General features: G+C 35.6%; 3 protein-coding genes across 7 annotated transcripts; all 3 read right to left on the bottom strand.

Annotated features, from left to right (window-relative positions):
• Positions 1-6,126: 6,126 nt before the first annotated feature.
• On the bottom strand, positions 6,127-8,311 carry LOC110608693. Its single transcript, XM_021747969.2, has 5 exons — positions 7,834-8,311; positions 7,652-7,755; positions 7,396-7,567; positions 7,190-7,312; positions 6,127-7,089 (listed from the first exon to the last, which is right to left on the bottom strand). The coding sequence occupies exons 1-5, from the start codon at positions 8,017-8,019 to the stop codon at positions 6,328-6,330; spliced, it is 1,347 nt and encodes a 448-aa protein (XP_021603661.1). The 5' UTR covers positions 8,020-8,311; the 3' UTR covers positions 6,127-6,327.
• Positions 8,312-10,508: 2,197 nt separating this feature from the next.
• On the bottom strand, positions 10,509-17,242 carry LOC110608637. 2 transcript variants are annotated; one of them, XM_021747907.2, is made up of 5 exons: positions 16,755-17,242; positions 16,560-16,663; positions 11,749-11,920; positions 11,561-11,683; positions 10,509-11,474 (listed from the first exon to the last, which is right to left on the bottom strand). In XM_021747907.2, the coding sequence occupies exons 1-5, from the start codon at positions 16,938-16,940 to the stop codon at positions 10,773-10,775; spliced, it is 1,287 nt and encodes a 428-aa protein (XP_021603599.1). In that variant the 5' UTR covers positions 16,941-17,242; the 3' UTR covers positions 10,509-10,772. The 2 variants fall into 2 exon arrangements, with proteins under 2 accessions (XP_021603599.1, XP_021603602.1); XM_021747910.2 differs by having other exon boundaries at positions 10,510-11,474; positions 16,825-17,235.
• A 1,363-nt stretch (positions 17,243-18,605) lies between these two features.
• On the bottom strand, positions 18,606-24,515 carry LOC110609203 (ubiquitin receptor RAD23d). Of its 4 annotated transcripts, none has more exons than XM_021748623.2 (13): positions 24,267-24,515; positions 23,502-23,546; positions 23,251-23,412; positions 22,303-22,356; positions 21,484-21,614; positions 21,315-21,362; positions 20,909-21,089; positions 20,549-20,692; positions 20,405-20,470; positions 20,276-20,323; positions 20,065-20,171; positions 19,902-19,980; positions 18,606-18,920 (listed from the first exon to the last, which is right to left on the bottom strand). In XM_021748623.2, exons 1-13 carry the CDS (start codon positions 24,330-24,332, stop codon positions 18,804-18,806), a joined length of 1,248 nt encoding a protein of 415 aa, XP_021604315.1. In that variant the 5' UTR covers positions 24,333-24,515; the 3' UTR covers positions 18,606-18,803. The 4 variants fall into 4 exon arrangements, with proteins under 4 accessions (XP_021604315.1, XP_021604316.1, XP_021604317.1 ...); XM_021748624.2 differs by having other exon boundaries at positions 20,909-21,086; positions 24,267-24,513; XM_021748625.2 differs by lacking the exon at positions 23,502-23,546 and having other exon boundaries at positions 24,267-24,512.
• Positions 24,516-27,582: the final 3,067 nt, after the last annotated feature.

A 27,582-nucleotide genomic window follows, 5' to 3' on the forward strand; every position in this document is an offset into this window, starting at 1 on the left:
CTAATGTCCAGTTTGGTTAGATTAACATATAAAAGTCTCCTAATAAGCCTCTTGTAACAATCTGGTTGAGCAAGAGGCTCTCCGACCTCTAATGATAAATATAAACCTTTAGGTTGAGAAAATTAAACAGGTTTACAATTTATCATACCAATATCTGTTAACAAGTCAGTAATAAATTTTCTTTGACTTAGAATAATGACTTGATCGGACCGATCTATTTCAAGTTAAAAAAATATTTAAGCTGACCTAAATCTTTAATAATAAACTTATTATGCAAAATAGTTTTAACAATAGTAATCTCATCAAGGGAGGTGCTCATCATAATGACATCATCAACAACATATTAAGAGTGCTATAAACGAGTGCCCTGATTGCTTAACAAACGGGTCATGATCATGGGAAGATTGCTTAAAATCCAAAGATTTGAGGAAGCTAGTGAACATAATATTCCACAGTCTGAAGGCCTATTTTAAACCACAGAGAGATTTTCTAAGTAAATAAACCTAGCCAAGTAAGACAAATTTCTATGTAGAAAAGTATTATTAATGTCGAGCTGATAAACAGCTCATTGTTTTGTAGTGGCTAAAAAAATTAAGATCCTAACAATTGTTAATTTTGCAACAGGGAAGAACCTATCCTTAAAATTCAAACCCTCAATTTGATTGTAGTTCTTGACTACTAGACGAGCCTTAAGCCTCTCCACCTCACCAGTAGTAGGTTTATATTTTATTTTATAAATTCATTTATTCCCAATGACCTTTTTCCCTTAGGCAAGTGTGTAAGAACCCACATATAATTCTTCTCTAAAACCGTTAATTCTTGCTGCATAGCAGCAACTTACTGGGTATCAAGAGAAGCTTGTGCATTACATAGTGGGCTCATTAACAACTGCTATATTATGGACAAAGGACTGATAGTGTGACTCAAAGTACACTTCAAAAACATACTGGGTTGAGCTAGAACCAAACTAATGACATCTTGCAACCAGGCTAGTTTATGTCCAACTCTAGTGGACCTTCTTAATTCAATATGAGAGGGAGATGTACTTGAATTGACCTAGTCGGACTGGTTAGACATGGAGGGACATGAATTGACCTAGTCGGACATAGAATAACCTGAACTAACTTGGTCGGATTGGTCGGTCATGGAGTGACTTGAATTGTCCTGGTCAGAGCCTTATCTACAACATCCAGTTCAGCAATGGAAACAGGAATCATGGAAGATGAATTTAAATCTGTGGCATGAGCATAGAGAAAAAATCTTCACAAAAAACTACATCTCTGCTAACTAGAATGTTATTTGTCTATAAAGCATAAAGTTTGTAAATATTATGATCCTATCATAACAATTTTAATAGATCTTGGCTCAAACTTGTCCTTATGAGGACCAGCTTTGGTAACAAAACATAAACACCCAAATTTTCTGAGGTGAGTATAATTTGGAATCCTTTTATACAGCCTCTCATAAGGACTTTACATTTAAGACGTCCTATTTATAAGATAGGTGGCTGTCAATATATATTCCGACCAAAATTTCTTTAGCATATTGCCTTGAAACCTTAAGGCCTTAGCAGTATCAAGTAGATCTCTATGTTTCCTTTCCACCATTCCATTTTGTTGCGGAGTGTAAGGGCAAGGCCTATGATGAAATACCCTTATTTTCAAGTAGACTTTGACTTTCTCTATTTAAAAACTCATGCCCATTATCAATTCTTATAACTTTTAATTGAGTTTCAAACTGATTCTCAATCATTTTTAAAAATCTGGACTAAAAATATATACTTTGACTTTTGAATTGCATTATAAAGGTTCAAGTAGTCCTAGTGTGATCATTAATAATAGTTAAAAAATATCTAGCTCTAGTTAAGGACTCTTCTCTATAAGACCCCATATATCTACATGCAACAAATCAAAGAGTTTTGTACTCAAATCATGTCTTATAGGAAAAGGAAACCTAGGCTGTTTAGCCAAATGACATATTTTACATTGTAAATTTTCATTTTCATCATACTTAATCCCATTAATATTTTGTAGTTTGCCAAAAGAAACATGTCCTAGCTTGTCATGGATATCCTTAAGACTAAGTATGCAAGTAGAATTATATGTCATACCATCAATCCTTTCTTCATACTAGAAGCACCATGCATAGTATTTACAAAGGTCTAAAGATGAGGTACAGTGTACAAAATTTTATATAAACAATTATAAACTTCAGATTCATTAAAACTTCTCTAGCTTAATTTGTATAAACCCCCTTCTTCCTTTTCCACGACTACTACCTTTTCAATCAGAGGGTCCTATATAAAGCAAAGATGAGAATGGAAAAATAACAAAACCTTGCTACACTTTATGAACTTGCTAACAGATAATAGATTGTAATTAAAATTTGAAATATAGAGCACATCTCTCAAAATAATAGAATCAGAGAATCAAATTGTGCTAGCATGTGTTACTCTAGCCATATTCCCATTAGGCAAGTGAACAAAAACACATTTTTATAATTTAGATAGACTGTTAAATAAAATTTTATTTGGTGATATGTGATCGGTAGCACTTGTGTCTAAAATCCAGATTACATTATTAAACACCTTATTGATCCAAGTATTAACAGAATAAAAATTACCTACAAAGGCGTATGGACCACAATTTAAGCTTTGAGTACTTGCTCCAATAATTATGACTGTTAAGACTTCTTTTCCTTTCTCCAGCCTTGAGAACTCATGTTGAATATTACTCAAGGTCGTTCCAATCTCATCAATTTTAGCACCATCATTTATTACATCAAGAGAACTATCCTCCTCAAACTCTAGACCATCAACTTTCGACCAACATTTCTTTCTCTCTCCTATTTAACAGGTTTCCCTCCAATCTTGGTTTTGTTCTTGAACCAATCAGGATATCTTATAAGCTTAAAACAATTATCTTTAACATAACCATCCATGTTACGATAATTACAGTGCCCCTGTTTTGGATCATATATTTTTTGTTTTCCCCTTTATGATTGATTAAACAGTACCAAGGGTTCATTTGATTCAGAATTTCTTTTGCTCAGAAAGATTCATGCTTCAGGACCATAGAATATATCCAGTTTATAGATGGTAGGGGATTAAGAACTAAAACTTGATCGCTCACAGAATCAAAATTTTCATTTAAACCCATGATCTCTCACAAGAATATAGGGGTAAAGCTTCTATAGACCTTAACTCATCTCACAACCTTTTCAGACGGGTGAAGTAAAGGGAAACATGTGAATTTTCTTGAGAGATGAGAGAAATCTAACTATGCAATATTGATCCAAGTATTAACAAAATAAAAATTACCTACAAAGGCATATGGACCACAATTTAAGCTTTGAGTACTTGCTCCAATAATTATGACTGTTAAGACTTCTTTTCCTTTCTCTAGCCTTGAGAACTCATATTGAATATTACTCAAGGTCGTTCCAATCTCATCAATTTTAGCACCATCATTTATTACATCAAGATAACTATCCTCCTCAAACTCTAGATCATCAACTTTCGACCAACATTTCTTTCTCTCTCCTGTTTAACAGGTTTCCCTCCAATCTTGGTTTTATTCTTGAACCAATCAGGATATCTTATAAGCTTGAAACAATTATCTCTAACATGACCATCCATGTTACGATAATTACAGTGCCCCTGTTTTGGATCATATATTTTTTGTTTTCCCCTTTATGATTGATTAAACAGCACCAAGGGTTCATTTGATTCAGAATTTCTTTTGCTCAGAAAGATTCATGCTTCAGGACCATAGAATATATCCAGTTTATAGATGGTAGGGGGTTAAGAACTAAAACTTGATCTCTCACAAAATTAAAATTTTCATTTAAACCCATGATCTCTCACAAGAATATAGGGGTAAAGCTTCTATAGACCTTAACTCATCCCACAACCTTTTCAGACGGGTGAAATAAAGGGAAACAGGTGAATTTTCTTGAGAGATGAGAGAAATCTATCTATGCAATTCATATATTTGAGTGCCATTACTCTCTCCAAATCACTCTAATCCCACACCACAGATCTCTTGAAGATGTCGTATATATAAAACCATCTACAAGATCTTTTGAAATAGAGTTTAAAATCCAAAATGTGACCATATAGTCACATCTTTTCCATTTTTCAAATAATTCATGATTTTTACTCGGCATCAGAATAGTGCCATCAACAAAGCTTAACTTATGCTTAGCTCCTAATGTGATTCTCGTAGCTCTATCCCAAGACCTGAAGTTTTTACTCCCCATTAGAGAAGTTGAGACCAAAATCATATCTGGATGGTCCGACGACTGTAGGCAAAACGGATCATCGTTTATCATGTCCATTGTATGTTCTTTATCCTTTCACAAACTGAATGCCTTAGTTTCTATCTTGAGCACTAGATCTGTCATAACTTTTACTAAAACTTTATCCTAGAAACTCGCCCGCTCTAATACCATGTAAAAAGAAAGAAAAGAATAATACTTTTGTTAAATTGATCATTTTTCTCTGTACAAGAAGGGCTATTTATACTTAGGCTTAATCCTTGTACATAGCACAGACTAGAAGAATCCAGAAGAACAAAATTTTTAAAGAATTTAAGCGAAACTAAGACTGTCTTTTACAAGAATAATATAAGTGTAAAACAATGCGATGCCATTTAATCAGGTTGTTGTTACACCAGTCATCAGGCTACGCTCTATCTATAAAGTGGTCCGATCATTTGGTCATTGATCCGACCATTTGCTTAGCAGGTCATCCCACTGATTGCTTGGTTGTTGGTATGACCATTTGCTTATTGTCGTCCCTCCAACTGCTTGGTTGTTAGTCCGATTATTAATTTATTAGGTCGTCCCACCGACTTCTTAGATCATTGGTCCGACCGTTTGGTTATCAGGTCATCTCACCGACTCCACTTGCTTGTCAGGTCATCCCACCAACTGATTATTATTAGGTCATTCACTAAGTCGCCAGATTGTTGAGGCGTCTAGGTTTACACCTCGACTCAGGTCATCTTGTCTAATCGTTTGGGTTAGGTCATTCACCAAGTAGTCATCTCCCTAAACAAATACTCAGTCTTACATCATGTGGTCATCTTGCTAAATAAATAGTCGGTCTTATTTCAGGTGGTCATTTCAGGTAGTCATTGTTGATCAAATGGTTAGCCTGGCGGTTGCCTAACTGGATGATTGTATCCTTCTGCAAATGATGAGCTCCATTAATGTTCTGTGATGAAGTTGATAGATACTTGACGTATGTGTCTCTTTTGGATGTTATGAGGGCATCCAGACTTTGGCTAATTTACTTTCAATACATTGGATATATATGCGTAGAACACAAGCTGTTGTAGACTCCATTTAGTTCTTCTTGTGAATGGTTACCTGTTCGTATTTATGTTCTAAACCTTAGTTTTAGAATTATTTAATTCTCTGATTATTAAAATAGAGGGAAGAGGGAAAAAAGGGCATAATCGATAGTAAATTTTTCCTTCCATTTCCAAGCTTGTTGCAATGCTAAATTGAGTAGATTTCCGAATTGGGTTGATTTGAAAGTTGTTTATGTATCTGTTGTACGAAGTGAATGCATATAATTTCATGAGAAATATCCCTCTTGCTTAATTAGGTAAGCTTTTTTTTGTATTAATGTACAAATTGCAACCATCAAAATTCGTATAAGATGTTTGTATACCCAATCGATAGTTCATTTTAAATGACATTTATGGCTTGACTGAGTATATATATTCAGGTGTAGAGAAATCTTACTCTTATACATCTAGGGTATTAGTAAAGGGATTAAAATCTTACTCCTTCAATTTGTTTACTCCCTTGACTTGATTAAAAAATAATAATAATAATAAAGAAAAATCCTGTGTTTAAACAAGAAAGTCAAGTCTTTTCCGCAGGAAGTCCCTTTTCTAAAAAAGAAACTAGATGGAAATTTATTGGTATTATCTCGTGTAATTCAACGAAATTATGGTGATGACTTTTGAATGTTCTTACAGCGTATTCTTCACTTCTACTCTTCAAAACCCAATTGGACATGTACAATAAATTTGTTTGCAGAAGTGAACTAAAGAACATTTAATTGTTAGTTTCTTATTATCAAATTGACACCAGTACTTTGCACTGTTAAGATTAATGATAACCCTGTCAAGATTAATCTTTATTTCATTACTCAATTACATGTCATCAGATTACTTTTATAAATAATATAGAGAAGGAAGAAGGAAAAAAGAAAAAAGAAAAAAGAAAAGAAAGAAAGAAAATGCGCTGATATTGAACCTCAGAAACCAAGAAAAATAAATAAAGTTTCTAGTTTTGCACTTATAGTTGTATTTACTTTTCAGCCCCCCTGTACTCTCTCCTAGTTCTCATAGATAATCCTGCGTGCTGTGAATTTAATCGCTCTGCCAAAATTTCCCTATGTGTGCCTTTCAATTTTGATTTTCCTTCCGTGGAATCAGATTGAGTTTTCAGAAGGACACACTTTGTGGATCTGTATGTAGACTTGTTCCCATCCTCATCTGAGCTATATTCCTCTCTATCTGCATTGTACTGTCCAATATTTTGGATGTCATCTGTGGGAAAACTAGCCATTGTATCAGAATCCAAATCCTGGTGCTTTAGTGATGGAATGTTCCTGTCAGAATCTGAACTTGAAGTGGATGGCGTCCTGTCTATTACCCCAGGCTTATTTTTGCCGCTTCCCAATTCTTTGGGATGATATTCACCTTCTGATTCGGAGCTGGTGTTATCAGTTGGATGGATTTTTTGAAACATCAATGGATTATTCGAGTTTTTTGTGTCCTCTAACTCATATTTGGTTCCCTGATAATCTTGATCAGTGTCCTGAGACTCGGATCTTGAGAGTTCAACAGCAGCTCTTGCAGCTGCTGCTGCATAAGCTGCTGACTGGAAGGCCTCTAGAGCAGCAGCAGCTACATCTCTGTACTTCTTTCCTGCTTTCAATGATTCAGATAACATCTCATCAGGGTTCACCTCCTCAGGCAAAACGTGGGTTTCATCTTCAGGCTCAGTATCTTCTAGTTTTGCTGAAATATAAGACTCTTGCTGCTTTTGGTTGACATCTAATTTCTCCTGAAATAATCGTCGATGGTGTTAGCCATCAAATTTTGTTATTTTATTTATTTCCCTTATAAATTGTACTGTACTTGTTAGAGGCCTTCAAAGTTCCTACCTCAACAACAACAGGAGCATCTTCCACCAAATTCAGGACGATGCCATTCTCAGAAGCAGTGTCCTTCAGGACTTTCAATCTAATTTCCAAGCTTGGCCGTCGTGCCGAAAGCTTTTGTATAATCTAACTCAAACAAATACCAATTTGTAATTAAGAAGAAATATCACAAGCAAACTCATACAAAAGTTTACATCTTAACTCTCTACCTTAGGATTCACACCACAGTTGTTACGCAACTCAACAGAACAAGCAGCAAATTCTCTCCCGAATCTTGATACAAATATTGCACGAATTTCTTGCAGCTCGGGAAATTCCCCACATCTGGAAGAGGCAAAGATCAAGCTTGAAATCGCCTCCTTGAGCTCATCGGGACATTCCCTACGTAAGAACAAGAACATCCATGGAATCAAGGGATCATCTACCACAAAATATATTGTAATTAAAAGAAGTCAGTAGACTAACTTATCCTTCTTGAGGAGAATCACCCTATCTATGAGAAGGTAGCAATAATCCTCTATCATTGCAAATGCATCAATCATATTTTGCTCCTTGATCACATGCTCAACCTGCAAGTGAAACATACTTATAAATACAAATATTAACAGAAAAAGAAGAAACTACAACAGAAGAGAACAGTGAGTCACCCGAAGAAGAGCTCGTTCTTGATGACCAAGTTTCAGGAGCTCAACAACATCAGACTTTGCATGGGAGAATCGGACTTGTCTTTGGTTCCTGAAGATGGCAACCCTGGAGATTGCTAGTTTTGCTAGAGTCTTGAATCGGGAGATCTTGAACTTCCTCCCAAGAAAAACATCTAAAAGGGCCTCCATATCTTTGCTGCTTGGACCTGGTTTTAGTTAAGCAACGCAAGAGATTTCCCAGGAATGAATACCATAAAAAGGGAACATTTTTATACGTAAATTGTGAGTTCTGGAGCCACCAAATTCATTAACCAGATACCACGTGTCAGCTTTTGATTGACAGTAATTGGGAACCCCAAGACAGGAGGGTGACAGTAGTTTTTTTTTTTTTCTCTAATTATTTTTGAATTGGCCAAATATATTTGGTCAGTTATTGATGGCTTATTTGGTCTCCAACAAGAAATAGTCCAAAGCAACTTTTAAAAGAAGCAGCAGAAGAGAAATAATGGGTTGCGGATCCCTTGAGGTTGAGGCTGACAATACGAAGAAAAGTATAACACGTAATTAATATAAAATATCATATTAATTATTAAATATAGTTTTTCTAAGACTTTTATTATTTAATATTATTTTTATGAACAAGGATGAAAATGAAATTTATGTATATACAAGTATTCATGCCACATAAGTGGTGGAGTGCTCTTTCACACTCTCACAACTTGCTTAATTAATTATCCTAATCTTTCATTAAAGATGGATGCGCTTGTCAAAATCAAAAAAAGGAAAAGAAAAGATTGAAAAAACTATCTCTCATCATTAAGTAATCAAAAACAAATTCCGAGATCAAAAAAAAAAAAGGTTTATACGTGTGTGTAAATTTAGTACGAAGAGTCATACAATGTCATGTGCTCCTGTCACGTAGACCTATACATATGGTCTGTTCTCGTTAGACAGTCATTTAATTCTGTTCCAGCACACATGTTGGTAGGACTGTGATGTAGCCGGTGTGCTGGTAGGGCTGTGACGTAGCCGGACCTGCTCTCCTACTTTTTGTGACATCACACGAGTTAGACTCTCATTTGGTGGATCCAAATATTAGGTCAGCCTGGCTTGCTTTAGTAACGGGCTGGATGACGCACTGGTGAGTCAACTTATTGAGGTTTGAGCCTATTTTTTCCTTCAGAACCCAATCTTAGCTCGGGTGCCAGAGGCTAGGGGTGAGCAGTATTCGGTTCAAACCGAAAAAACCGATCGAACCGAATTAATTTCAAAATTCGGTTTGATTTTTTAATCAATTTGGTTCAGTTCGGTTTTTAATTTCAAAAATTTTGGTTATTTCAGTTCGGTTCGGTTTTGATCAGAAAAAAATCAAAAAAACCGAACCGATTAGTAATAATAATATGTTATTTTCAATAATATAGAGAAATTAAATTATATTAAGATTAAAATATTTTAATTAAATTTTAAAATATTAAAAATAAAGTGTAAAAAATAAATAATTATTAAAAATCGAAATCGATCAAATTGAACCGAATCGAACCGAATCAGACCGGTTCGGTTTGATTTCTGACCAAAATCGGTTCGATTTGATTCGGTTTTAAACTGAACCGACTAAATACTCGCCCCTAGCCCGACGGTCATCGTTGAGTAATTAAAAAACGAAAGAAAATTGCAAAATAAGATCCATGATAAGAAAAAATCCTGCAAGATAACTATGAAGAAGGTTTGAAATTTACGAGCCGGATGATCATATATTCTTCCATCGATACGTGTTATTCTCTTGGTAAATTGATTGAACTTTCTGGCAAGAAGTTTTGATTTGAAGCTTATTCAACATGGACCAGAAAATGATGGATAGTGGTGTAAAATTCAAAAAATGATTGAATATGACCCACAAACTAATAATGAATGGATTTTTTCGTAGCCTTCTAATTTAGGTTATATTAATAGTATTTAACATGAAAATGTTTATTTTAATTCTAAATAGTAATATTTGTAATACATAAACATAAATTGAAAATTTCTTATATACATCTAGAATACTATAGATTTACTCACATAAAATGGAATCAACTCTCTATTATGTATTGATGTTTATACCCATAGATCCGCTTCTCTTTTCTTTGTTTCTATAAACAGAATTGTTATATTATTATTTTTATTAAAAAAGTAAAAAAAATAATTAATTCTTTCTACGAGATAATTCACTTAAAAGGAGATCCATAACATATTATTTTCAGTGCAATAAAGTTACATAATATTTATTTTTCGTTAATAAAGAATATTTTTATGAATTTATTTTGATATCATGTTCATACCATCGTATTACATGATGCGGTCGTTTGTTGTCAATAACGAACACGATAAACATCAACCAATGAAAGAAGGCGCAGAAGTACTATTTCTAGCCATAGAAAACTCCAGGCGTTCAACATAGCAAACTCATGACCAAGCTCCGGGAGGGAGACATTATTACTTATGGACCCTGACATGACTAAGCCACCACGGTTTTGATCAATAGCATATTGAAATTTCAAAGGTCATTTGACAATTTATAATACTATTTTTGGACATATTCATTATATATTTTTCACTATATAATATTTTATTATCGAGCTATCAAGTTACGTATATTAATAAAATCAGCAGACTATTAAAGTCTCATTTATATTCTTGTTTTCCTCTGCTCCAAAAACCAACACAAATAATCATGAATTATACTATGCATTTTCTAGATAGGTATTTACACTTTATAATATTTAGTTATTAGTAGTTCGAAACCTCTCTCACAGACATATATATTTTATACAAAAAGGGATAAAACAAAATCCTTATCCAAGAAATTGCAAATACAATCACTCCACAAAATAACAAGAAAAGAGAAGGTCTTGCTGCATAGGAGTAAACAATCACACAATCATGCAAACACTTCTTTCCTAGTCTTAATTCCTATCCACTCTTCTGGTCCTCATGGAAAATGGCCTCCTCCCTGCCTTTGAAACTCTTGTAGCCATTTCCTCTACAGAATCTTTTTGCTGTGCACCTTCCAATTCTGATTTTCCTTTCGTAGAATCAGCTTGTATAAGCAGGTTGTCGTTTGGAGGTTTGCAGGTAAATTCATCTTTATTCTCGTTGGATAAATCTCCATCGGTGTCAGATTTTGTTCTCAGGATAGACTTCTCACCGGAGTAATGTTTTAACGCTACTGTTTCATTGATCTGTTTCTTTTTAGCTTCATCATCATTCCTGACAACGCCTCTCTCCAATTCTACTTCCTTCTTTTGGTTCTTCTCCTTTGTAGCTGCTTTCCCATCAACACGAAGTTCAGAGATCAAGAGAGATTCATCAAAATGGAAAGGATACCTTTCATGATTGGAACTGTTTTGGGATTCATCAGAATTTCCATCCTGAGTCTTTGACAGCTTCACAGCGGCTCTAGCAGCAGCTGCTGCTTGAGATGCAAATTGAAAAGCTGCTTCGGCTGCAGCTTCAGTGTCTTTGTACTTCTCTCTTACTTTTGCCGTTTCAGAGAAGTTCTCATCCTGCTGTTGCTTCACAGGAAAATCTCGCATATCATCATGGAGTTGAGGATCAGCTGATGATTCTCCTGATTCAATATATTCAGGCTGTTTTTCCAGCTTCTCCTAGTCATATGTCAAATCATTCCCAGTTAGGCATCAGAAATATGTCTCATAATCATTACCAAGGATGATTTTCATCGTTTGCTTACTTCAGTGACTGTAGATGCACTTCCCTCTGCCTGCAGGTTGATTTCATTTGCCGGATTAATTTCATTCAGCGCTTTCAATTTGCTATCTAGACTTGGTTGCCGGGTAGCCAGTTTCTTTACAATCTAGAAGAACAAATGTCACTTCTTGTGAAGAATTAGGACAATAACTCTAAAGTATCAATCTATACCTTAGGATTCACTCCACAGTTGTTGCGTAATTCAACAGCACAAGTAGCAAATTCCTTCCCAAATCTTGATGCAAACAACTTACGAATTTTTTGCAGCTCTGGCAGTTCTCCACATCTCGATGCTGCAAATATCAGGCTTGAAATCGCTTCCTTGAGTTCCTCAGGACATTTTCTACATAAGCAAATGAAAATACAAAAACAAATCAATATTACTAGTGTAGAAACAAAACAAGAGAGGAAGTTATTAGATAAAGATGTGGAGATCACAACATAGTTTAAATAGTAAACTGTTGTAACCATCTGTATTTCAAATTCCTTTTTCTTAGGATTAGATGACTTTGCATTTGTGTATTTAACCACAGATATACATCAATAGAATATATCTTCTTCTGCATTCTTATGGTATCAGAGCCTTCTGCTCAACAGCAAGTTTTTTTTGCCGATCCTACATTTTCTGTTTCCTTTCTGTTTTGTCTTTATGACGAATCCGACTGACATCTCTGCAGACAGTTCGGTTACCCCGTCTGTCGTTCCTACTATACTCACCAATCCTACTGAAACTCACCTTGTTTCCATTAATGCCACCGCTCAAGCTCCTCTCAAATTAACTGTCACGAATTACCAATCGTGGCATACTCAATGGTATTCTCTTTTGATCGGATATGATTTTCTCAAGCTTGTTGAAGTTCCTCTTCCTATCGATCTAGACAAAAGTTCTTATCAATTTCGGCAAGATCAGCTCCTTCGCAGTGCTATCATTGCCTCTCTCTCCCCGGATATTGTTCCGTATGTGGTTGGCGAGAAAACCTCCTATGATGTTTGGAATACTCTCCAGAAAACTTATGCAAAACCATCTCAGGCTCGAATAATGAGTCTTCGAGAGTCTCTATTTCTAACTAAGAAAGGGACGATGTCCATTACTGAGTTCCTTCAGAAAATTAAGTCTATTACTACGACTCTTGCTGCCGCTGGTGTTACTGTCACCATGAATGAGACAGTTCTTCATGTTCTTCACGGGTTACCTGCCGAATATAAAGAAGTTTCGGCAGCAATTCGCGCTCGTGATTCAGCAATATCCTTTGATGATCTCCATGATAAACTTACTGATTTTGAAAGTCAGTTGAATCGTGACGTTGGCTTCCCTGCTGCTCCCACAACAGTTAACTATACTGCAAAGAACAGAGTTGGATCGCCAACTGGTACTCGATCTCCAACTTCTGGAACTTCTTCGAACTCATGGTCCGGTAACTCTACCAACTCTTCTACCTCAAAGAGTAGAATTAAATGCCAATTTTGTGATAAACCAGGTCATGTCACAAAACAATGTTTCAAGCTCCAAAAGTTGTTGCCGTGGCTATCCAATACAGCCTCCAATACTAGGAACTCTGCATCTGTTGGTTCGAAACCACTAGTCAATTGTGTTACCAATAGTAGGCAACATACTGATCCACGATGGGTTATGGATTCAGGAGCCAATCAGCATGTTGTGGATGACTTGAACAATCTGGCTATCCATTCGACTTATGAAGGGGATGATACAGTTCTTCTTGGGGATGGTACATCTTGTTTAATTTCTCATGTTGGGACAGCTCATTTGGCTTCACAATCTAAGCCTTTGTGTTTAAATGATGTCTTATGTGTACCTACTCTTGACAAGAATCTCATCTCTGTGTATAAGTTATGTGTTGATAATAATGTGGAGGTGACATTTAACCCATTTCTTTTTGCTGTGAAGGATTTGAACACGGGGGCGCTGCTAGCAAAAGGGAAGCCTGTTAACGGTATTTATGAATGGCCGCCCAATCTGTCAAGAGGTCATCCGAAGAGTATTGCCCATATTGTTTCTACTTCTCAGCCACTCTGGCATCAGAGACTTGGACATCCGTCCACCTCTATTTTGCGTATTATTTTGCAGAATTTTCAATTACCAGTCCTTAACAATAATTTCTTTTGTGATTCCTGTAAGTGCAATAAAATGCACAAGAGTCCATTTTATGAATCCTCTATGTCTAGCTCTGCTCCATTGGAGTTAATTTATAGTGATGTTTGGGGACCCTCTCCAGTTACGTCCATTGATGAGTTTCGATATTATCTCATATTTGTGGATCATTTTACAAAGTTTGTGTGGTTATTTCCTTTGAAACAAAAATCAGATGTGTCTTCCATATTTCCTGTGTTTCAAAATCTTGTTGAGAACTTTTTTCGTTGCAAGATCAAATCCATTTACTCAGACAATGGGGGGGAATTTCTACATTTAAAAAAGCATCTTCAGGAAAAGGGAATTTCACATTTTCTTACTCCACCATATACACCAGAACATAACGCTATTGCTGAGCGTCGTCATAGACACATTGTTGAAACGGGTCTTACTTTGCTTCACCAAGCCAAATTACCACTCTCATTTTGGACATATGCGTTTCAAACTGCAGTATATTTAATTAACCGGATGCCTACTCCTATTTTAAAAAATCAGTCACCTTTTCGATGTCTACATGGGAAAGAACCAAATTATACCAAATTAAAGGTTTTCGGTTGTTTGTGCTACCCTTGGGTTCGTCCGTTTACTAAACATAAATTAGAACGACGTTCTATACCTTGTGTCTTCTTAGGATATTCTGCCACACAAAGTGCATATAAATGCTATGATCCTACAACATCAAAAATGTTTTTATCCAGACATGTCGATTTTGTTGAGACTGAATTTCCCTTTACTACTCTTGCTTCCTCCTTGGATCGACCCACTACCACAACTATGGATACTTGGTCCCCTGTGCATTTTATTTTACCTGTCACTACAGGTCTTGACCGAATTGGGCAACCAAATTTGGAGCCTCCTCAATCGGCTTCTCCCTTGCTAGTTCAGCAGTCACCTGTTCACAGTGGTCTTTCGGCTACTACAATCAGAGGTAATACTGATTCTGTAACTTCAACCGCTATGTCTCATCCAATTGATAATGTGGACAACTTACAGTTACGTTCAAATCCAAATACCCATTCGATGGTGACTAGAGGCAAAAATAATATTCGAAAGCCAGTGAATAGACTGTGTCTCTTGACTGAAGTTTCGAACAGCCAACCGCAGGTTCCCAAGACAGTAGCTCAAGCTTTGAAGGATCCAAAATGGCGTTTCGCCATGGAGGAAGAGTACAATGCTCTTATGAAACAAAAAACATGGAGTTTGGTTCCCTCAGCTCAAGCAGAAAATATTGTCAGTTGTAAGTGGCTCTTTCGCATTAAACATGATTCGAAAGGACATCCAGTGCGTTATAAAGCACGATTGGTCGCACGGGGATTCACTCAACGACGGGGTCTGGATTTTGATCAGACATTTTCCCCCGTCGCAAAGCATCCGACAGTTCGCTTAGTTCTCTCTCTAGCTGTTATTAACAACTGGTCTCTTCGACAGGTGGATGTTAATAATGCCTTCCTCCATGGAAAGTTAAGTGAGGTTGTGTTTATGGAACAACCACCCGGTTTTGTTCATGCAACTAATTCCAATTTGGTGTGCAAGCTTGAGAAATCGCTCTATGGGTTGAAACAGGCTCCGCGGGTATGGTATTCAGAATTGAAGTCTTTTCTATTATCTGTTGGCTTTCATCAGTCTAAATCTGATTCATGTCTATTTATTTATCATCACATGGGCAAGCTTATTTATTTGCTTGTCTACGTTGATGATATAATAATTACTGGAGCTGATTCATCATCTGTAGAGGAATTTATACATACTCTTAGCAGAAGGTTTTCTATCAAGGATTTAGGTGCTCTTCATTTCTTCTTGGGGGTTGAGGTCACTCGAACACCTACGGGATTATTTCTCTCGCAACAGAATTATATTCGGGAGCTTTTGGAGAAGGTTCATATGCATGAAGCTAAGTCAGCTCCCACGCCGATGACCCAGAAAACTGTACTTAGTCTTCATGACTCTCGTTGTCTCTCTGATGTGCAAGAATACAGAGCACTGATAGGAAGTCTACAATATTTATTGCTTACAAGACCAGATGTGGCTTATGTTGTCAACAAACTCTCTCAATACACTTCAAAGCCGACTGAAAATCATTGGTCTTCTCTTAAACGGCTTCTTCGGTATTTGGTGGGTACTTTTGATTTTGGTCTCTCTCTTCATAAAGAGACGTCTGTAGACTTGCATGCCTTTTCCGATGCGGATTGGGCAGGGAATCAAGATGATAGAAAGTCTACTGGTGCTTATGTAATTTTTCTTGGCAAAAACCCAATAGCCTGGTCCTCTAAGAAACAAAAAACTGTAGCTCGGAGTTCCACAGAAGCTGAATATAAATCAGTTGCTTCGACAGCAGCAGATCTTGTTTGGGTGCGAAATTTGTTAGACGAGTTACAAGTTCCATGTCAAAAACCACCAGTTATATATTGTGATAATCTGGGGGCCACTTATGTTGCAGCAAACCCCGTATTTCACTCCAGAATGAAGCATGTAGAAATTGACTATCATTTTGTAAGGGAGCAAGTACAAAATGGAAGCTTACGAGTACGTCATGTCTCTACCCAAGAACAGCTTGCAGACTTGTTAACAAAGCCATTATCTGTCTCCGATTTCTGTAAGTTAAGGTCCAAGATTGGTGTAACTAATCGTTCACCATCTTGCGGGGGCGTATTAGATAAAGATGTGGAGATCACAACATAGTTTAAATAGTAAACTGTTGTAACCATCTGTATTTCAAATTCCTTTTTCTTAGGATTAGATGACTTTGCATTTGTGTATTTAACCACAGATATACATCAATAGAATATATCTTCTTCTGCATTCTTAGAAGTAACTTTCAAGAAATACAGCCCACTTATTTTTTTCAAGAATCACCACCCTTTCCATCAGGAGGTGGAAGTAATTTTCTATCATAGCATAAGCATCCAACACGTTCTGCTCCCTAATCACATGTTCAGCCTGGTAAAAAAACCAAACAGATTGAGATGAAGAAAAATAAATAGACGGGAAAATTTGCATAAATATATATCAATAAGAGCGCAGATGTTACACGAAGAAGAGCTCGTTCTCGCTGACCGATATTGAGCAGCTCAAGAACGTCAGCACGAGCTTGAGAATACCTGACTTTGTGCTGTTTCTCAAGGTAAGCAATCCTTGAGATAGCAATTTTGGTGAGGATTCTAAATTTGGAGGTCTTGAATGTTTTTCCCAGAAAAGCTTTTAGTTTCTTTCCCATGTTTGGTGTGCTCAGGGATTGTAGCAGAAAATGCAAATCAAAGAAGGTTAATTATGCTTTACTGCCCTGAAGCTTTAAAGCCATTCATAAGCCAAAAGTTTACAGCTAAAGACAGAGTACAAGCTTATCTGAGCTTAACAATCACTAGATTAAATATTCTATCGAGATTTGTTCACCACAAAACTATATATAAATATTTAATATAACTGTTCTCATATGCGATCGAACTTATAAAGCGGTCATGGTAATTATTTAATTTTAAAGAGATTTTTTTTAGAAGCATTTAATGATAATTCTTGAATTAAAAAAAAAAAAAAAAAAAAAAAAAAAAAAAAAGAAAGAAGACAAGACCTACCGCATCGAAAAGAAAATTTTGTACATCTTACAAGAGACACTGAAATTGACGCAACATCTATTTTAAAACCCTAGACACCGGGCAAAAATGAAGGAATTTTGGCTTTCGTGATAGTTGTTATCCAAATCAATAGGCAAAGGCGACAAGTTAAGGAATCATCCAAACGTGGGCGATGGTGTCCCATCTGCGTTTGTATCTTGAGAATGGCTTGGATGAAATTGAATCTTTGGGGAAGTGAACGTGATTCCACACCGATGCAAAAATTATGGGCTTATATCAAAACAAATTAGAGTTTATTGAATAAAACAAGGGTTATTAATCTCGTGAAATTCATATATACATTCATTTTTAAAAAAAATTCTCATATCAATTAATTATTCTTATAGAAGATATTTGATATTTACTTTATAATAAACATGTTAAAAGATTATTTCTTATATTATAAAAAACAGTAAATTTAAAATTTAACTGCATCTTAATTCAAAAAAATATAGTTAAGATGCATGTAATGAATGTATAAAATTTAATTTAAAAAATTAGAAAAAAAAACTGAAATAACCAAAATACGTTAGAGAAGGCCATTCTCTAGTTCTACATATATAGGCTACGCCCTCACTCTCAAGGAAGAGCAAGAGCATGGAACATCAACTGTAGGACTAGGTGGAAGAAAATGATCACTCACCATTACCACGAGGGCCCACGTTTGACAAAAGTCAGAATACGTGAGATAGGGGAGAGAGGGGCTTAACACTAACGAGGGTAATTTTTTTTCTAAATTTAATTTATGATAGAGTACAAATAAATTCTGCCTTAATTTTTATATAAATTTTATTATTTATTTATATTTTAAGTGTATTATGATTTGAATTTTGGTAAATTATTTACCCTAGCTACAAAATTAACCAAAATCACCATTAGTTAGGCAGATTTTGTAAGAAATAAAGCGACATTTGAATAACCCCAAAGTGGCATCGTGATGAAGTCTAATGCCCTAAAGAAAGCATTTAAGAGAAGGTATTTTAAAAAAAATAATAATAATTCAAAGATTATTTTTTCATAAAAACGTAAAATGGATACTAATATCCAAAAAATTTTAATTGCATATAATCAACCACCAGCACGCATCAATCCAAACTTTTTCATGATTAGGCCATCTTTAGTAATTTAAATTATTAATGCAAACACAAAAATGCACAACCCTATTTTTGCATTAAATTGGAGGAAGATTAGACTTCCAATGAATGACCGCATCTTACATCCATTTTTTTATGAACAGATACAGAGCTGCAAGTGAGGAAAAAGAAGCCTCATTAGCCATATTCCAACACAAATTTGTATAAATAAGATGGTGACCAATATTTGAACATAAAAAGGAGAATGTGCCATGTTCGTCCAAGGATAAAAAAGATTCCACAAGACAAATAGTTGGGATAAGGTACATAAAGAGAAAACCAAGTTTATCCAACATGGAAGAATGGAAGAGAAGCTGGACGACAATTGAATTTTGTTCATTCCTCAAACTCATGAATATGATCTAATAGATAGTTAGCTGCCAGTTCTTCATTCTTGTTGCAAGCAAAGAATACCTCCAACACTAGGGCTCGATCAAAGCCCATTGCTTCAAGCTGCCAAATTCATCAAGTCAATGAACAAATATATTAGTTGTAAAAGCAAGGCAAACCCATAAAAAGCGCCCCCGAATGTTCTTTCGCTTTCAAGACCTCTAACTTTAATTGTGCTTCATTGGCCCCTTGAACGTTTAATTTGGTTCTATAACGTACTAATTTAACAGCAGCAGAATATATTAAAATTTCAAATATAGGCCATGATTCAATTGTAGCAAGTTATAATTAGAAAACACCATCATCCAATCTCAGGTAGTAAAATCTCTGCATCTCTGTATAGTGATATAGAAAACACAAGACATTTACATTCTGTTAAGCAAACATATTTTGTTTTACATGCAAGCATCAGGAATTCATATGAAAGGCTATAAAACTTGAAATTGTTGGTATTTTGTGCAGTTTTTATCTGTTATAGTTAAATTTATTCTCAAAAGAACCAAATTGAATACTTCAGACCCTAAAATGGTAGGATTAATCCTCAAGGAGAAACCTTAAAGGTTAAAGTTTGGGATTCTAAAGAGATCTCAAGTTAAAAACAATCAGAACAGCCATGAGGTTAATAAGAAAAGGATGGTTAGGTCTCCCACATTCCAACCACTGTATTAAAAATAAATTAGTTTAAGCATATGTGTGGACTTGCTTTTTTTTTTCTTTTTCAGTGAGCTGAGTGAAACCTAGAAGAAAGGAGACTGACAATACTCTGATCAAATGCATTTTTTCCATGCACATGAATGATTCCTAAAAGCAAAATTCACATATTTCAAGGCACCATTAACTAACTATCTTCCTCTCCAGGGAGAAGATGTCAAAGGCATTCAGCACAAGGAATACTATACTAGAATGAAAATTTCATGCAAGTATCATTTCAAAATTTTGACCTGCAAAGAGTGGTCACAAGCAGTTAAAAGTAATTTTTATGCAAATGACCATGTAATAGTAAGAAGCACCAAACTAACAAAACTCAAGCAGTGTCATACTTACACGCTCGATTGCCTCACGCTCCTCAGGAGTAACGGTTACAGCCTGTGGCATTGCAGAGGCCAACTGGCTAAGTGGGTTCCTGAATATCCATAGAGCAAGTAAATTAGTATTTACATACAGGGAAAACACAATAAAGCATTAGAAGTACGGCAGATTCATTCACCCTTCTCCTTCAACAGGTTCATTTATCAAGCGCAAGAAGTCAGCCTGATGCTCTTGAATGAGCCGCATAAGATGTGGATTTTGCTTCCCAAGCTCCTGAATCATAGGCTGCAACACATCATAACAGTATTTATCATCAAATAGGTTAGTACAAAACTCAATGTCTGCCAACGGAAGCAACAATGACAATGAATCAAAATGACAATAGTTACCTGCAGGATTTGGGGATTTGCTTGCACCATAGCCCGCAATGCTTGGAACTGCCCGAAAGTATTAAACAGTTGAGAAATCACTAAACCAATTAATGCTTGTTAAACTAATTCATGAAACATTTTAAGTACCTGTTGACTGTTGCGCAAAAAATCCAAGGTGCCTGCACTAGCATTGGAACCCATACTAGGAAGGCCCTGATTCCATAAAATTATATTTGTCACTTACAGTTACAACCCGATAATGAGGATAAAAGTTACAGATGAAGAACATGCCTGTGGAAATAGATCTAGAGGATTTGCATTAGGCGCACCACTGGTAGGTGCTGCTGGTTGTTCAGCATGGGCTGGTGGATTTGCAGCCTGCCCACTAGCTGGAACTCGGGCAACTGGTTGAACTTCAGCTTGCTCAGGAATGCCCTGGCATTACATTTAAAATAAACATATGACCACTAGTAGAAATGAATGAGTTATTTTGATCTAGGAATCAGAACAATAAATTTGAAAAAAAAAAAAAGGAAAAAGAAAGACAGTAAAATATTGGACTTGTTTATTATGCATTCCCCATAAGCCCTGGGGAATAAGCTACATCCAGTCAATAGGTCACAATTACGGGCCCAGAATTCATCATCTTACAGAATAAAGATATTCAACAGCCCTTTCAGGATTGTTAAATGCAGCACGTAGAGCCCGTACAACAGTTTCACGGTCCCAGCTGCCTCCACCCATGTCAAGTATCTGTTGAATGGTGGTCTCTAAATTACTTCCTGCAACAAGATTTGATGCCGCTTGTCCATATACATCTGATTCTGAACTGCTTAAACACCATGAAATGAAATGTTTTTTAAAAAAATCAAATTCAAGTGAAAGATTATGTAGAATCAAGGTCTGAAGATCAAAGATCTTGAAGAATGCAGACCGCACAAAGATAAATACTCAAGAGTCATCATGTCACAGATATTGACAGCCACAAGTTCCATGGGATTGGGTACAGACTCATAACAGAACAGAGTACTCTAAAACTAGCACAAGAAATACTCACGAAGTAGAATTAACAACAGCAGGTGTAGATTCAGTGGCAGGTTGTGGTCTGCAAAATTTCGGAAGTTCAGAGTCAGGAGAGCAAATTATAAGTATCACGAAGAATGCACCATTATTAATTAAATGGTAAAAGCAGAAAATAGATGAAGAAAAAAGAATTTGAAACCCACGGTGCCACAGTTGGAGCAGGAGCTTGAGTAGTTGATGCAGGAGCTTGAGCAGGAGCTTGAGTAGTTGATGCAGGAGCTTGAGTAGTTGATGGTTGTGTTGCACTAGAAGGTAAAGAACTTGCAGATTGGGCCTGCATGTGCAAGCGGTTATATTAAAAAGTAACTTCAGATGTCAATTTAATAGTGATTTTGTGTCATCGCCAACAGAGTAGGAATGCGAGTGGCTACATGATTAATTATCCTGTTTTTTAAAAATTGTAAAACAATCAAGGCATCATGAATTTATCTATTTCCCTAAAAAATCATTAAAAGGATAAAATAGGAGGGAAGGAGAATCATCCAAGACAAAATAGCCACATTTCTGGACAAGCAGTCAAGCACTGTCCTGTAATCTTTAATTAACTCAAGTTAGAGTATTGGTCCTCTACTCAGTAGGCTCAGGAATAATTGCAAAATATTTCAAGACTTCATACATCATGATGTTACTTATACCAAGTAAAACTAACAAGAAAAGACCACATAAATACATAAGCTGAAAGTAATATCTACAATCTCTAAAAGGGATCAACAGTTATTAATAAACAAATCCAGCTAGCAACAGTGTATCATTAAAACAATAATTCAGACATGAGGTTTGTGAAGTGTACATAAAACAAATAATTTTGCAGGCCAAAGCATCCCATCCTAAATTTCATCAAAAAATGAAATTTTGCGCACTAGCAATGAAGCTGCCAGCATAAACATCTGAGCAACAAATATGTAGATGTGCCCAACCATATCAGGGGTTAAAGCACAGTTGAATTGCATTTAAATGCTTACTTGGCTTGGAGGTGCAGCTGATGCGGTTGATGCTCCACTTGATGGAACCTTGCTCTACAAATGTTCCAGCATGTGTATATAAGATAACACAATTTGTATAAACTCACACTTATCAATAGATCAGACATTAATATCATCATTACTAAATAATACCCTGATTCACACCTCCAGCTAGACTTCATTATTATAGTACTTTGGTCACTAGAATATTATGTTTAAGACATAAAAGAGACAAAATTTCTAACCTCCCACAAATTCATACAGATGAAACAGAACATCTAGTAAGATCAGCAAATCATCTGCGGCACGAAATCAAACTCCACAAGTTGAATTCACAACTAAATGAGAGACTTAAGTGACTGAGGAACACCTTAATTCCTCTGGCATATTATCTTTTCTAGCAAAGGCCATTTGTCAGGTATAATAATCGACTCATCAAACATGCTGGAAGAATATGTGGTAAGAAAAGGAACCAGTAACAGCGAGCTTCCAACGTCTCCCTCGGTACAAATCAATGATCTTAGAGCTCAAGCACATATCAGATACCAAGTATCATATGACAACATTTTGCTTTCAAACCCATTTCAAGCCCAGACCAGGGAAGGGTGGTGGTGGGGAAGTCCATGTGGATAACGAAAGTTAACTTTATTTTGTGATCAATGCAGACCGCTTACAGAAACAAATATAACAGTAATTGTATGAAATGGAGAAAAGAGCTGTCCATGCAAGAACAACTTCAATTATGATTCTTTTTTTTCCTTGTCAAGATTTTTTTGGGTCATTCTAAAGCTTTCCACCCTATGCAAATATTCAATTATGAGATTAGACCATTTCATAAGTATGAAAATTGAGAAACTACAAACAATGATTCCTAGCATTCCTCTTCCACCTTTCATCGACCATAGCGAACAAAATAAAATAAAATAAAAGTGATACAGATAACCTCACCTTGCTTAACATTATGACAATAAAACTATCTTCAGCAACTTTATTTTCTTCCAGTGTTGTGCCATCTTTAAGAACTTTCCCCTGATGAATAAGCATCTGTTGTGCCGCAGGGTAAATGTCTGCGCCCTGTACTGTCTCTATGTTTTTCTTGACATCGGCTACCTGAATGTTTATCATCAACATCATTGTACTCATCAAGCCAAAAAATAAATAAATAGATAAATAAATAACAATGAAACCCAACATCATACTAGTGAACTTCCAAAAAGGAGAACATCAAATCCACAAGCAAACAACTGCGCCAATAGTTCAATAGAATGTGAATTAAGGTAAAAATATTCAGATGATACATTCATATAGGAGTTTACAAAGCTATAGCAATGCAACAAACATGAAACAAACAAAAAAAAAAAGTTAGAACCACAATGTCGCATATATACATACACAAACGAGGACTTGCCCACACAAGCACACAGTTGGCTACCATTTGTCTCAAGACAGCATCTCTTTTATTTTAGGACGTGCACTTATTCTCTACCTTTGACACCAACCCACCACTGACCACTTTCTCAATTTCCTATTGCATTACATTCTTAGTTCAAGCTACACTAAAAACATTCGACCCAAACCCATAACACCACTACAAGGGAGATAAACAGTCAATTCTAGCCCATTAGCCCGTCTGCATAACCAAACTCTATTAAGCACTCGATAGCGGCAAAATTTTAGAACTCCACAACTTCAATGTGCAAATTACTAAACCAAGACTATATATGAGTAATAAAACTAAAAGCTCCCCCTCCAATGACTCTCAGCTAACAGTTCAAATCACACGTTATTCTGAATCAATCCCACGAAAACGATATAACCCACTACAGAAATAAGCAAATAGAGTTGCACAATCAGTAAAAGCGCGAGGGGGAAAAAAGCTTACCTAAAAATGAATCTACAATCAATATCACTAGCATAACATAGAAAATTTTTCAAGTGAATAAGAAATTAACAAGAAATTATACCGTGTCTTCAGGTTTTACTTCGATCTCGAAGTTAGTACCCTTCAAAGTCTTAACAAAAACCTTCATATTTTCCCTCAAGTTTCCTCGATTCCCTGATTAGTCTCCGATACCCGGGTGCCGCCGGCTAGCTTTTCGGAGACAGACGGAGAGATGATGATAATACAAAAGCCCAAAAGCCTAATAAAGTACTAAGAGTTTAAAAGCTGGATAATGAACAGAGTAGTCGGAATGATCAATTAACAGCCATGTTTATTCTCAGCATAATAAAAGCCACTAATGGGTTGCCACGTCAAAGAGTTTGTTCTCACTTCTAAGTATTGCACGCTTTACGCTATGATTGGTTGATGAAAAGCTACAGATTTTTGTTTTTTCCTTTTCTAAAGTTAAACTCGGCATTAACAAAGCCGTAGGCCCAAGATCATAACAGCCCTGTCAAAGCTGAGCGTGGCTTAGACCCTTGGACCAACATTAAAATTTGGGAGGAGTTTTGCGTTTTTCCCTTTTTTTTTTAATATGCTTATTCGGTATAGATTGAGATTAGTCAATGTCAATTAATTTACCAAAAGTGATAGACCCATATTATAACAATCCTCTCAATCTAAAGAATAAAAAGGCTTAAGACCATTAACACAAATTCTAATTTAAATAAATAAAAATACCAAATGAAGAAGTGTCGTTCTACTTTTCCACCACTGTTCATGGACTCTTGACTAGAGCCAACTGGTCATTTTTTAACCACAAAAAAGACTAGAGCCACGTCAATCTAAGATAAGTACGCCATTTTTTTTTTGCTCAAGATAATAGAAAATTCATTGATGAAGTGGATTATAATTAAATTCAAACCAATAGAAAATAAGAGAATAGATTAAATATGATTTTTTTTTTCAATTTATAAGGTATAAACAACACCACAGCATACAAATTATATAAAACTCATGAAAAATTTTAATTCACCATCCGCCACGACTAAAGGAAGACTTCATGCATGTCCCAACCTTGAAGTATACTTGTTTACAACGTAGCAACAACAAAAAATTAAATTTATGTATAATTCATCGAAATAGGTACAAAGGGCGTAACATACTTATGATGAATGACAGACATTCTCTCTTTGCTTAAAAGTCCAATGAAAAAGTGAAAAAGCAATAATAACTACTCACATAGAGAAAAAACTTTCTCCCTGAAAATCACGAGGTTTTAGTCGCCATTTATTTTGAATTGCTATAGAAGTTATGGCCAGTTAGTTAGAGGTTGGCTACCTGTAAAAAATTATAAAAATTGAGGCTATAATCATAAAAACATATAAAATTTTGATTTTTTATTTAATATATTTTAATAATATAAAATTAAAAATTATAAAAATTAATTTAACTGCTCAAAATTAATTTTAGATATTGATTATAGTCGTAATAAAATTAAAAATATATGTTTTGCGTTTAAAATTGAATAAAAAAATATTTATAAATTTAATCTGATTTAATTTAATTATAAATATATCTGAATAAATCTGAGAGATATTATTTAAACCTTCTTTAAAAGGTGATGAAAAAAAATATAATAAAAAGATTAAGTAACTCTCTTCAATTAATTAAAATTAAATTATGTTAAATAGCATTATTAATAAAATAATAAAATTATTTTGTAAAAGACATGAAGTGAAATTATTAAAAAAAAAAACAACTCTGGAATTAAATGAGTAAAATTCATATTTAAATAAATTTCATATATATATTTTAAACAGCCATGGAATTCATCTAAACCCAAAATTGAAGAAGTAGTATCGGCCTTGTTATTACGACGCCGAAGAGAACAAGAAAGCCTTGAATATTCCAGAAGCCCAACAATACCGAAGGAACCAAAGGAATGGGTCGGATGCTGGAAGCAATGCATTCAGAACGGAGATGTCAACGCTGACTTAACTGAAATCATTATCAATTTTTATAAAACTTAATTTTTAACATTCTCCTATTTATATATTAAAAATAAAAAAATAAAAAAATAAAAAAATAAAAAAAACCCTTTCCTATATAGTTGTATCGTCTGCTCCTCTGCAGTGAATCAAGCTCAAAGAAATGGGGGAGCGATTTGATGAAGGCCAAACGGGATTCTTCTAGCAGTAGTATTGGATTCCGGCGAGGCATGTCCTCCGGCTGGCGATGTGGGGTACATGAATCGGTGGCTAACATTGAACCAGTAGGCATGATTGGAGATTTTTCTTTCTAATCTTTTGTGGATTATGTTAGTTTAATTTCATGTTGATATTTTGTTTGCTCCTTTGGTTTTACTTCGGCTTATGGGTGTAGATGAATTGTAGATTTCTTCTTTTTTCAACCTTTGCTTAGTTGTGGATATAGATTGCTCTCAGTTATTTGGTATCTTCTTCTTGTTTTGCTTAGATGCTTAGTGCAAGCAGGTGAGAGGAATATAAATGGAGAGAAAGGGGAAAAAGAAGGCGTTAAAAGAAGAGGATTGGATGGGAATCACGTCTAATATTCCAACTAAGCACAATATTTTCAGTTACCGGCGACTTGAATACCTTGCCCGCATTGCCCACCATACTTATTTTTCATGGCATCTTTTCTGAGATACTTTGTATTGGTCTCAGTTCCCCTTTTCACTGCCCGTCCTATCTGGGCATCGTAATACTTCAGTTTACCAAAATTTTCCCATTTGTCCGACCATCAATTCTATTTTGAACTGGATGTTTATTCTTGCTTAATGCTCTTGTAATTTTTCTTTACTTCTCTATGCAGTAAACTGCTCATACGATGAACAGTATCCTCTAATGCTCTATTTTTTTTCCCCTGCTGTTCTTTATTTTGTTCTTGTGGATCATGACAATCACTTCGGGAGACGTAAAAGCAATGTGTGTACATATATATACATATTCCCTTCAACTTTGCCTTGTCATTGAGTTGTGTAGTTGCTCATTCTCATCCTTATATTGTCCAGTTTTACTATAACCGTATCAACTTGAGCCTTACTGTAGAAGCCCTTGCTGCTGTTCTCTCTTACCAGGACTTTGTAGCTTCCGTCCTCTTCTGACTCTCTTTCAACCATGAACAGGTGTTTTTCTGTTTGCATTATGGGTTTCAGATTTGCATTTTGTTTTTGTTTGGAATCCTAGCCTGCATGCATGGTGGTGGTTGGGGAGGGTGACTTTTTTAGTTGAAAAAGGCATTTAGTGGTACTTTTGCTTTGAAGATGAGCAGGTTATGTTGACTAGCCATGCGGTTGATTCCAGGAGTGTGCGCTGACCTACTGAAGGTCTATGAACATAATTTCCCAATTCATTTGGTGGAACACCAGGGTGTTC

The sequence above is a fragment of the Manihot esculenta genome, chromosome 2 (genome assembly GCF_001659605.2).
Source record: "Manihot esculenta cultivar AM560-2 chromosome 2, M.esculenta_v8, whole genome shotgun sequence".
Classification (NCBI taxonomy): domain Eukaryota; kingdom Viridiplantae; phylum Streptophyta; class Magnoliopsida; order Malpighiales; family Euphorbiaceae; genus Manihot; species Manihot esculenta.